A 12696-nucleotide genomic window follows, 5' to 3' on the forward strand; every position below is an offset into this window, starting at 1 on the left:
ATATCACCTCAACGTCCTTCAGTAGCCTCTCTGGAGATTTCATTTGTGTCACATGATCTTCCGGAGTTTGCCGGTTATGGAAATTGTCGACATTCAAATTAAATTTCCCACTTTTTAAGAATTTCTCCTCCATGTTGTTGTTGAGAGTTTATGAAAGTTAATCCTTGACCTCGGAAACAACAGAATACTAAAAACAATCTCACAACAATGTCCCTTTAATGTGTTTTCTGCAGCTTTCGATTAAGTCACTAAACAGACTTTCTCAGTAGAAATGAGGACGACTGTGTCATATACTGTATAAACTATAAAGAAATAAACATCTACAAATGCATAGCAACTCTATCTGCAGAGGATTAGTAGAGTGATCCGATCAAAAGCTCCAGAACAGCTACAGCTTCAAAGGTCAAGAATTAACTCAATTTTTAATAACAGAGAAAACAGGAGCTACAGCAAAACTCAACATGTAGAATCCAACAGTGAAAGCGATTTTCATCTATAACAATAAAGCAAAATACTAAGACACTGTAGGTGTTTGTGTCATTCTCAGTGTTTTGTGTGTAGCAAATAAAAAATGGTCTGAAAGCAGAGTTCCAGGACACGGTTGAGAGCAATAATGGTCTTTTATTGCAAACAAAGGAACAAAATACAAGCTACTGCACTTTCATCTCTGATTCCTGTGAGACATCGATCATTCAAAGAACAACATACAAAAAACAATTGGTCAGAAATGCTCGAGAACAAACGGAGAGATGCAGTGAAAACAGGATCGCCCTCTAACGTTACCATGTGACACGAGCTCCTCGGACACTTTTAACATAAACTAATACTCTGTGAAAATTACAGACCTCATACAAAAAATAAGATTTCATTTCAATAATAATAATAAAAAAAACAGCCAGCTTATTTACAGGACAATAATATTTTCTTTGAATCTGGCTTGCCTCATTTCCCAGTGAAACTCGTATTTTTTATTTTCTCTGTAACCGACTTGTTACACGTGTCCTTTCAAAGTGTATAAGGCATGACAATCAACCTTTTGTCTGATCTGATGCTTCGATAACAGCAAATCTTAAATATAAAAGTTCACTGATATTAACATCGTCTCTACGTGAAATCCTTTCTGTAATTGTCTTTTGTTTTTTTTAAAGTTTCTGTGCATTGCTCAGCCCTTCTAAGGCACCGACTATTCAGTAGGGGAGTCCAGAACAAACTGTACACAAACATAGAAAATCAAACCGAGAGGACAGCTAATCCTACGCTAACCTATTAGCCTTATGTACATGAATATAAACAGAAGTGATGAGAAATAATGAGCGCGGTGGGCAGCGAATAACTTAATTTACATGCAACCAGTCGATCGAAACTCATTCAAAAGGAACATTCGTCGCTTCAGCTCGTTTTGCTTTTAAGTCGAGTGGACAGCTACGAATCAGCCCCCTTTTAAAAAAAAAAAACGTGTACATGCAGACAAGGATGTGCAGAGTATCACAGAGTCGAAGCACTTTCGTTGCCGAGTGCGATGAAAGAGAGAGAGAGAAACGGAGTTAATTAAAAAGCTGAAGGTTTGAGGTGAGGACAGCGCTTTGACTGTGGGCCGCAGTGGCAGATGTGTGGCGGCCGAGTGTGTGTGTGTGTGTGTGTGTGACGATGAGAGCGAGAGCAAGCTGCACAGATTAAAGTGGTTTATTCTCAGACATCTAAACCTTCCACCAAAGCCCTGGCATGGGAAAACATGGGTGGAGAAGGGTTAAAAAAGAGAGTGCACCCACAATCTATAAAACCCCAATAAGAAAGACGGAGCCCTCAAAATATACCAGACCCCCTCCCCCACGTCCTGATCTCACTATTACACACATATGTATGGTTCCAACACACACCCTGATTGATTGAACGGGGATGTTTCCAAAAAGGGTACGTTTGCTCTTCCATGTGAGGTTTTAGCAGAGGCCGCTTTGATCCGCGTGTCGTTCCTGAGGGGAAAGAATATGTCCAAAGTGGAAAAGTGAGAGGTCGCATCACGCAGTGAGCGATGAGATCACTGATGATGTCAACGCTTTTGTTTCAGCTCAATGTGGCCGGGATGGTTGTTTGTAAAGGAAAAGGAGAAAAACACATCTGAATCCCTTGGGGAGCCGTTGCAGCAGCAGCAGCTCTAACCTAGGTGGTTTTCTTAAAGCACTTTTTTTTTCCCGCTCATGGATTAAGTTTCTAGTTTCCATGATTGCTGTGCATCCTCCGAGGAGCCAAACCCCAACATTAAAGCCTGTTCTGTGATCAGTGGTGACGTCAGACCCTCTCAATGTTTCCAATGTATTTGAATATACTTCAAACTCATCCAAGCTAAAGCCCAAGTCTGACTTTGTGTGCGTCTCTTCTTTCTTTTTCTTCTTCAATAAGTTTCAATTCTCTGCTTATTTACCCCCATGAATCACGGCTGTGGCGTGTCGAGCGGCAGCAGTGAAACTGTTGGTGGTTTATGGAGCCACATAATGTTGGATGATGACAGCTGCTGTAGTCCCAGCTGGTATTTATAACACTTTGCTTTGATCCCCTGCTTAAATAAAAAGCTATAATGACCAATTGGTGTTAGTTTTGCAGTCAGAGCCCAGAGGATAAGGAGGAAGGGAAAATGGAGAAGACAGAGATGCAGCCTGTTATCATGGATAAGTGGAGAACGCCAAGGCCCAGTCGGCTTCTTCTGAACTTTGCTGACAAGCGTAATAAGAGTTGTGCTATTTTACTGCGAGAAAGTGGCTGCATTAAGACATGTCAATACTGATGAGTGTATTTGATTAATGTTATAATTACATTTTCACTGATTTTTGATACCATCAATGCTCGACACTTTCTCTACAGCAGCAATTTAATGTGTTTACATTCAGTAATCATCTATGTAGTCGTATTTGTTGGTGGAGGCTGCAGCTGAATTCAGCTTCACTACCTAAACACAAGTGATCAATAGAAAAACAATGCATCCATATAACCCAACTCAAATACATCAGCTACTGTTTTCTCTCTACAAAGACAAGGAGCTGCATTAAGATGCTGCTGCAACACAAACAACCTTCTGCCGCTGCTTCACATAACAAGTATTCATCTGATTTAACACGCAGTGGCTCTTATTGTGAAACAGCCACAGGAAACACAAGTGTTAGCACTAACTGCGATTATTCATTGAACGTGCGTCTGCAAAATGAAAAAAAGAGGAATTTCCAGCATTTTCATTTCTCCGTAAGGCAACTTTGTTCTGTCCTGTTTTTTTGTGTGTGGAGAAATGAAATCAGATCACAGTTGTATTTTTCAAAGAACAGTTCATCAAAACAACATGAGTTTGTTTGAAAGTAAAGTTACTTTGACTGGGAGTGACCTCTCTCTCTGTCAGCTGACACAGTTACCACTTCATAGATAATTTACAGAAGATACTCAGTGTTTTTGGTAATGTCTCATCTTTCTTTTCCCACAGTACAAAGTCTGTGTAATTCTCCCTTTTATTCATGTGACTTTCCCTTTAGCTTGATGATACATTTTTGTTTTCGAAAAAGAAAAACCATGCAATAGAATTTGCTGTAAATACTGGTTGCGGCCATGAACATATCACCTGTGTGAAAACGCTGTCGACGGACCACTTTTCGAAAATGCCACAGAAGTTGTGAGGTTTTATGGGAGCAGAGCTGGGTCAGTCAGGGATATAAATACTTCAATAACGAGGGTTTGAACACCTAACCAGTGATCTGATGCCAACACAAACAAGCAGAATACAAAACCTCAGTCAGATCAGTTCAAACTTCTCTGAATGTCAAAGCCTCTGAAGACTACACAGTCCAGCGTATTTGTAGATCCGTGAAAAGCTACAAAAGTGTAATACAATCCAAAAACACCCTTAAGGTGAAGTGGTTACAATCAAGGCTGAGCAGTATTGATAGAAGAGCTTAATGTGAACCTCAGCAGAGACATTTTATTCATCCTGTAACTGAAATGACACAACTTTTGATGATTTTTTTTCTCCGTCCCGTGTTAGATTATCCTCAGTCATTTGTCAGTTTGTTGTTCCTTTGCTCCTTCGCTCAAACATACCACTCCCGGCGTGAGATCACCGATCCGTCCATGTGGGACACATAGTCGCTGTCTGTACCATTGTCATAGCTGTCCTCCGGTATGTAGGGGGAGCCGTTGTTCACTATGGGGCTGTGCACGGGAGGCCCGCAGGGGTGCATGTTTTGGGTGTTGTAGTGATCAGGGTAGTAGTTTCCCTCCTTGAGGCCCCTGTGGACGTCTCCCTTGTCAGCCCAGTCGTCCCTATCCTTGCGTTCAGGGGTGTAGTCGGGGTAAATGATGTCTCCACCCAGTTTTGGTTTCAGCTCCTGGCTGCCCTTGCTGGTCTTGTCCCCGTAGACCTCCTGCAGCTCATGTGGCTGCAGCACATCCAGCTGCGACTCCTTCTGCATGTCCGAGGGTCCCAGGTATTGTTTGGTGTAGTAGTCGCCCCTGAAGGTTCTGCGCTGGCGCATAAAACATGCCCCACCCAGGATCAGCAGGAGGATCAGGAACAGAACTCCACCCACTGCCCCGCCTATGATAGTACCCAGGCTGCTGTCGGGTAAGGACGCCAGGGTCGGGGACGTGAACAGGGCTCTCCGCTGGTCCGCAGCAGTGCCGGTTCCAGAGGTGTCGTGGAGACGGGATGCAGTGGTGCTGGGGGCTGCAGTGGTGGGGGGAGGATCTACAGAGTGAAAATGTGATAAAAATATTAAAACCAGAGAGAACGGATGGCAGAAATTATAAACTAAGCAGGAGACTGCACTTAATGTTCTGTAACAACTGACAAAACAAGTGCGAATGGTTTTCAGATGAATTTATGACGTCACTGCGCAGTATGAGAGCAGAGACATGTCTCTCCCGAGACCAGAGAATCTGTTGAAAGCTGCGCTGCGGAGCAAAAAGGAGGGAATGAGAGGAGCAGAAAGAGGTTAAGTGCTGAATGTCAGTGTGAGCATGAGAGAGAGACACAGGGAGGAGGACAGAGGACATGCACTCATGAGCATCTGAGTGTTGGTGATCACCCCTCCCCCTCTCTATCTTTCTAAACCGTGCAATGGGGAAGTCATGTGAGAAGATGCAACACTGTGTGATCGATGTGAGGTTCCTGCATCTGATTTGTCCTCCTGTGACCGACGTTTGTGATAGCAGCCAGAGCCGCAGAGAGAAGAGCTGTGTGGAGCTCAAGGTCAGGATAATTGTCTCCATTCTGACCTCCAGCCTCTGGGGCTAAGAGCAGCCTGATACCACTAGTTGATCTCTGCACCGGCACATCAAAGAGCCGACTACAAAGCAATATGACTCGCTCTAGGAGAGGTCTGCATCTCCGGGAGGTTTTTGGGTAAGAGTTACCACAGCTGGAATCCCCGTTGAGCAGTAATGATTTCCACAATTTGTGTAACTGACTAAGAATCTAATTACCTGCAATTATACGATGTGTGTGAGCTTCAAGGATCAGGGGTAAATGTTAAAGAATGAGGGAGGACAACAGATATAGGTCAAAAACGTGATACACTGACAACCGTCTCATGAAATCGTCAGTCAGCGTCACTCCCACCCTGCAGCGGGACATTTTAAAAAGTTATGAGCATCTGTAACCATGTAGCCGATCATCTGAGAGGAAAGCAGCCAAAAACCACAAGGCTGCAGAGACAACTGGGAATGTGAAACAGCTACACCAAAGCAGCCACGGAGGGGGAGGAGGAGAGGGGATATAACCGAGCTCAACCTGGCTATCTCTGCGGGGGAGGGGGGGAGGCCAGAGGCCGCATGCCCACGTCTTAATATTTGACAAGAGAAGCAAGATAATTGCTCGGTGCAAGTCTGCTCTGGACAGGATGTCAGCTGTGCTTTCGTTTGGAGCGGGACTCCAAAGCAGGCCTGAACACAGATGGAGACTGACAGCACTTTTTTTGGGGCTTTTCCAGCTTTTTTTTCTCGACAGTGAGAAACCAAAAGGACTCTCTCTCTCTCTGTGTGTGTGTGTGTGTGTGTGTGTGTGTGTGTGTGTGTGTGTGTGTGTGTGTGTGAGCGGAGTACGTATCCAAAAGCAGCAGTTGCTTTGTTTGGAAAAGGATTAAAAGGGAGCAGAGGAGAGAAGAAAATAAGACGAGATGCAGAGTTCTCAGGATCCACACCCTGAATTTACAATGATGAACTCAAGCAGCAGACTATGGACAGAAGGAGGAAGCAGACAGGAGTAGTTTAGCATGCTGAAAATTTTCTGACAAGGACATATGTCAACAAGTCAACGGAATTTAAAAAAACATTAGCAAGGACACAACCTTTTGGTGATTTAGGGAAATCCCCTCTCCTCGTTGAGAACCGCTTGAGAAGTACAATATAATGTTGAATAACACGTCATGGGGTACACGCAGTACTTCTGTGAACTGCAAATCTGTGAACACAACTCATTACGTTCCACTGTGAAACCCGACCTTAAAGACAACAGAGTAAAAGTAAGAGGCTACATGGGGGCATACTTTGTCGAACCAGCGGGGGTAAATGCCCTCTCCCTTATCTGAGAAAATCTAATGTTGCCAAAACCACAACACAACAGGTTTGGTAGCGATACTCTTTATCTGCACTCTGTGCGCCGCTGTTGCCAGGAATGTGTGAAAGTGGATCTGGGCTGGAACATCTATACGGAGGCTTAGCTCTGCTACGAGTGTTGAAGTGGGCAGATCGTACCGAGAGCGTAATCCTACATCAGAGAGGCAGGATGAATGTCAAACGGCACCGAGATTTTAGCTGTTAGAGTTCATATATTTAAGTAAGCAGATGTTAGAAAAGAGGAAAAAAAGCATCTGTTTTAACATTTCAGGGAAACCGAGTGAAGAGGTCAAAACGTACCTTGTACCCAGAGGTTTACATTCTGACTGCGGAGCCCGATGTCATTCATCACTTCACAGCGATATACGCCAGAGTCATTGCGCTCCAGCGGACGAGTGAAAGCGAAGGTATTGTTTGAGATCTCAACACCATCCGGCATCAATCCATCCAACCTGCGCAACAATGGAGAATTAAATATCTCAGTACAGCACATCAGAGACAAACGTGCACACAAAACATTAAACTTTACACATTACGTTTAAGAGACACAACTTTCAAACCTCTCCATCACTGCTGTGTTGGTTCAGTTGGCCTGTTGTAACTATTATACGATCACGTGACTGAGGTAATTTGAGCTGACGCCACTTCCATCAACCAAGAGGGAGAAAGATTTCTACATGAACACAAGGCAGGCCTAAAAAAAAAAAAAAAGGAAATAAAGAGCTTGGCTGTCTAGACTTCACTGACTGCTGTCGGCCCAAATGAGACCATATTTCTTGTTTTCAAAGCAAGATGATGACAAAGAGCTGCCAATAGACCACTGATGCTCTGATGCATGAACCATTTGGAATCTTTTATTTATAGCAGACAGTCTTCGATGGGTGCAGCCGGGCATTCGACAGCTCCGAGGGTCCAGGCTCCAAAGTTACACACAGGAGCCTCGTCACTGCCTAATTTAGGTTTGTTTAAACACAGTTAAGGTCAATGCAACTTGACCCATTAGCAGCTGATATCTTGTGTAAAATTTTGTTAGTTGCTTTGTAAAACTTATGTACTTTTGCGAGTTTGTTGCTAAACTGTTGATCAACAAAAACTATAAAGATATATAGAGAACAGTCAATAATAAACTTAATTAAAATCTAAAATGAGTGGCTGACAACTTGAAGAAAAATGACAAGATATTTTCTCAAACCCGAGATGACAGATTGTATGTGACTGCATCTCTATGATTGTACTCCCAACTTTACCACTGAGTACTGCAAAGGATACAACAGCTGTGTCCCCCGACATTGGGACAGAGACTGCTGCAACATTTACAAGAAACTATTAGACAGGTGTAGCTGAAGGGCAAAGGGCACAAGTTGTTGTTTCGCTGGTATCACAGCAAAGAGAACCAGGTTTAGAGTTTTCTGAGACACCAACATGCCTGTATACTTGTATTCAGATGCTTACTACAGTATAAAGGCTTGTTGTGCTTTAGCTTCAGCCTTAAAGGTTGATGCTTAATGTATGTTTTTATATTTTGTTTGCAGTTAGTACAAAACCTACAACAATCGACATGAAAAGGTTTACCTAAAGGTTTTTAAGGAGAAGGGATATATTGGGGGGAAACTGACCTGATCCATGTGAAGTGACGGGCAGGTGGGTTCGATTTGGCACCACATTCGAACTTCACGTTCTCTTGACCCACGAACCAGTTTTTGTCAGGTCCAGTTATTGTTACCATTGGAGCAACTGTAAAACAAAATAAAACTATTAGCATTAGAATAAGTATAAAAATGGTTATGATTACAAAAAGCAACAAGTTATGAAGAGCTAATTTGTTTTTGTAAACCTTTTGTGCTTTTTGTCAGCATCCTAACTATCCTTGGTTACTTAAAATAGTGAGGGCCATGTAGACCAAAAGGGCATTTTATTTATTTATTTTTTCCAAAAGGTAAAAGAGTATAATAATCAGTCATTGTGATCGCAGCAGCCTGATGACAAACGAGCTTTCTCAAAAGGAACAAAGTCTGCATTATAAGCACAGTAGCGAGCAACGACAAAAACAAAAGCTGTGCAGGACTGCAGAAAGCTCCAGGACCCGCTGGTGAACGCCAGCCAAGAAAACAAACAAAGGATTCTCGGTTGCTGGAAAGTTAGAATATGACAGACTCACTCACACAGTAGATGCGCTGCAGCTCATAATAAACTCTACTGCCTACCTACCATGACAAAGAGAAAAAACAACAAAGGAAGGCAGGGGGGGGGGGATGCCCAAATGAAACCCGGCACATGCCACTGTAATAAAACACGGCAAACACTGACTTGGATATCCAATTGTTCATTTTGATTTCCCTGGAGCACAAATGAGGAAGTCATTACAGCGCACGGCAAGATGTCTCGGCTCATCGTGTCCACTGACCCTTCTCGTGCAGTTCAACGTTAAAATTGTGCTTCTTTTGCACTTAAAATCCCTTGCCTCTGCATCTGACATGATTTATTGAGCTGGAAAGTCTCGTTCTTCCCGTATTAACCTTGGTTTTTCTGTGTCTCCATCCGCTGCCCCCAACAGTCTCCTGCTATTTGTGCTCCAGCTGAGCTCTGATCAATATTTCATAAAATACCTTCATTAGCCTGCACTCACACAGACCCAACACACTAACCCATACTGCTCGCCAAGGAAGTGAGCATCAATGATTATAACATTAAGAGAACTCTTAAATGGCCCCTTTATGGGCAAAGGAGCAAAGGTAGTGAGCAGGCTGTTCATAAATCAAGCTACCAGCGTGGGATGATATCAATAAGATATACTGTGCCTTTAAGGACTGAACAATTCGAGCTTGAATCATAATTATTATTTAGTTAAACCCTATAATCATTGACATTATTTTCCCCAGGAACAAGTTAATTTGGCTGCAAATTGATTCGAATATAGAAGTTTCAGTCAGAAAATGTCAGTACACTGTACAACTGAATACAATTTACCTTTAACTTCACCTAACTTAACCTGTTGGGTTGAAAGTTATAAATTTATACCATAAAACCATCCAGACGAAAGATTTGAAGTGATTTGTATCTTTGTACATTTTCACTTGTTTTGTAGTTTGTTGCTTTTGTCTACTTCTTTATACATTTTCCAACCTCCTGAACATATGTGTTGCTCTTGGCTCTGAGTTCATTCATTCCTGCTGAGGACTACATTTCAAAAAAGTGTCAGGAATATATATGTTCATTTTTTTGGCTGACTTTTCGAATATGGATTCAATGTGCTGGTGGTTATTTACAGCAGGAAGGTGTATGTGGGAGTGACTCAAAATAAACAGCTGAATCTATTTTCATCACACTAAAGGAGTACTGTTTATTACCCAGTGCAATAAGGATAATTTGTGTTTTTTTATACAATTTACACACTAACCTTTCTTGTTCTTTTTTGAGCGAAACATTAATCTCTGTACCTGACAAACAGCTTTTGATTGAAATGTCCTTTTCCTAATGTGTTAAAGTAGAAGTTTAAAAGGCTTCACAGTCTTACAGATCGATCTCACAAAGGACAACAAGCTTTGACAACACAGCCAATGCTTAGTTGAAGTAGTACGATTAATTCATTGATCATAAGATATTTTGCCACTAAGAGATCCTTGAAAATCACCAGATTTATCATTTCAGATGAGAGAAAAGACAGCACAGGAATTAAGGAGGTCTTATAATCCAACACTTACACTGTACGTTTAGTATGTAGGGAATGCGGAACTCTGTTTGTAGGGACGGGTGGCGCACCACACAGGTGAGCATCTTCCCCTGGGCGTAGCTCTGCGGCTGCCACATGTAGTGCACATGTATGGTGGTGGTGCTGTTGGGCTCATCCTGACTTTGCTTCTCACTGCGCCCGTACAGCTCCGTCTCCCAGAAAACCTCAGCGGCGGGCCGGCCGCGCTCCGCAATGCAGGTGGCCACCAGCGACTCGTTCCCTCCGTCCAGCAGAGCGGTGGGGCCGGCGGACACGTACACTTTTGGCTCCACTGTGGATAGAGTGAGAGGAGGAAGAGGAGAAGGAGGGGATGGTGGAATGGAGAAAATATTACAAAATGAATATGGATTGTTTTGTATATGAATAAATAATGTCCATATATGGGCAGAAGGAAGTGGCCTCAGTGTACTTAACTGCTAAAGAGCACAGATTGACTTCTTCCATTTCACATATGCATTAAAAATGGATGAACCTTGCTATTCAATCATATGGAGGCATTTTCAATGGAGACGTACTGTAGTTGTTTTTATTGCTGTGTGTCGAGCACATAATGTGTTTCAGAGATCCACAGCGGAAGCATCTATTAGTCCGACTGTATTAGTACAGCTTCTAACAAAGCTTATCATTTCCTGAAGTTTGTGAGTGAGAGAAAAACTTTGATATTTCAGAACCCGAGGCGGCTGCCAGTCAACCTTGTCGTGTGTTTATATTCGACAGTGTTGTACTGGAAGATGAGGAGCTGAGTTAGAGTACGCCCCTCTGTGCTTTAGAGCTGGGGTAATGTTACACCGGCTTCCTGAGAACAACTGGCGGTTCAGACGTAACAAAGATTTTCTCAACGGAGAAGCAAATCTGATCTGTGCAAGAGGGACGTGACCAGAATAACTCAACCCTCTCTACCTGTTGTACAAAACTGAACCACACCAAATCCTCTGCTGCACTGGTCTAGAATAAACACACGAGGCCCCGTTTAATAATCACATAGTGTCAGAAATGACACTTTGAAAAGTTCAGCGAGACAAAGGAGGACAAAGGAAAGTCCAAATTCAAAAGAGAGTCATCTGGGAGGGGGGTGACACAATTGCAAGGTATTAAAGTAAAGTGGCAACACAGATTACACAACGTTACACTTCCATGTACCATCGCTATCGAATTTCCCTCTGAGGTTCATCCGTTCTTCTTTGTCTCGCAGTGTGACACCTCCATGTCTGACCCTCTTAAAAGAGCAGTAACAGCTGTTCCACTTACAGCTATGGTGACAGTTTTAAAGGCGGCACGTGGGGGCACACACCGTCCTAATCCACAAGACGAGGCCGTAACCTTTTAGTCGTCTGCCACCCGGCCCTTCCACGCAGGTCGGGCAGGAAGCCCAACGACAAATTCAAATAACTTCTGACACCCAAAAATAACCTGGCGTCTCCTGTAGCCAGTGCAAGGGTGGGGACGCCGCGCTCAGTCATCCACCTCACATTCTTCACTCACTTCTCTTGGCCCCTCCCCACTGGCCTCGGACTATAAACAGTAGTTGTTCTATGTTCGGAGACGAGCTGGCTCAAGCTCCCGAATAACTAAATCAGAGAGACGTGTTAATGTGGAGTCGCTGTCAGGAAGGGAGGGGAAACGCCTCGGATGATTGTAAAGGCTTCGGGGAAAAGGGGAAAGATTTCCACTCAGTACCCAAATCCACACTGATCCATGTGGAACACTGACGTCAGAGTGGGAACCCCAATAAATAAGGGATATAACTGGAGGGGCATGTGAAGAAATGGCCAGACCAAAAACTATTAACTGGTATTTTTAATATTGAAATGAGGCCATTTGGTATGATGATATAAAACACTTCTGTAATGCTGAGCCATTCAAATTTTGGATTTTGTGATGAAAAAGCTATTTCAGTGCAAATGAAGCCACACCTTAATGAAAGTATTAGCAGGTAAGCTGCTGGCGGAGTCTGGTGTCATTAGGGGATATTTAAGAAAAGCATGCAAACAAATGATGAACTTTATGACTCACTACACAGACAGTGTGGGAAAATCCAGAATCACGTCAACAGACAGAAAGGAGAACCGAAACATTTTTCACAAAAGGGAAACTGATGACACTCTTCAGATTTTATTCCCATCACGAAGCAACTTTTTAGTTTTTTATCTCTGTGAGGTTGATCTTTCAGTTTAATAACTCAGCAGAAAAAAGAGCTGCATTACAGGCCACATGAAGGCGCAGAAAACTTTAAATCAAAAAAGAAAGTGGTTTACAATTTGTGGATGACGCTCAAATGCTTGGAGTTGAAGTAGCTCTAGAATTATGTGGAGTGGTGCTGCTCATCACTTACATCTTGCCCACTTAATGTGTTGTTTTCACCAAAGTCAATTGTTGTT

At 43.0% G+C, this 12696-nt stretch overlaps 1 protein-coding gene across 1 annotated transcript in view; it reads right to left on the reverse strand.

Moving 5' to 3' along the window:
* Window positions 1-601: 601 nt before the first annotated feature.
* The window catches only part of nectin3a (nectin cell adhesion molecule 3a), a 30452-nt gene continuing 18357 nt past the window's right edge, over window positions 602-12696 (reverse strand). The window contains exons 3-6 of the mRNA XM_035153883.2: window positions 10290-10589; window positions 8205-8322; window positions 6889-7040; window positions 602-4720 (exon numbers count right to left, since the gene is read on the reverse strand). Coding sequence (XP_035009774.1) covers window positions 4065-4720; window positions 6889-7040; window positions 8205-8322; window positions 10290-10589 — 1226 coding nt within the window. The 3' untranslated portion in view covers window positions 602-4064. The remainder of the gene's footprint in view (window positions 4721-6888; window positions 7041-8204; window positions 8323-10289; window positions 10590-12696) is intronic.

This window comes from Hippoglossus stenolepis, chromosome 4 (genome assembly GCF_022539355.2).
Source record: "Hippoglossus stenolepis isolate QCI-W04-F060 chromosome 4, HSTE1.2, whole genome shotgun sequence".
NCBI lineage: Eukaryota > Metazoa > Chordata > Actinopteri > Pleuronectiformes > Pleuronectidae > Hippoglossus > Hippoglossus stenolepis.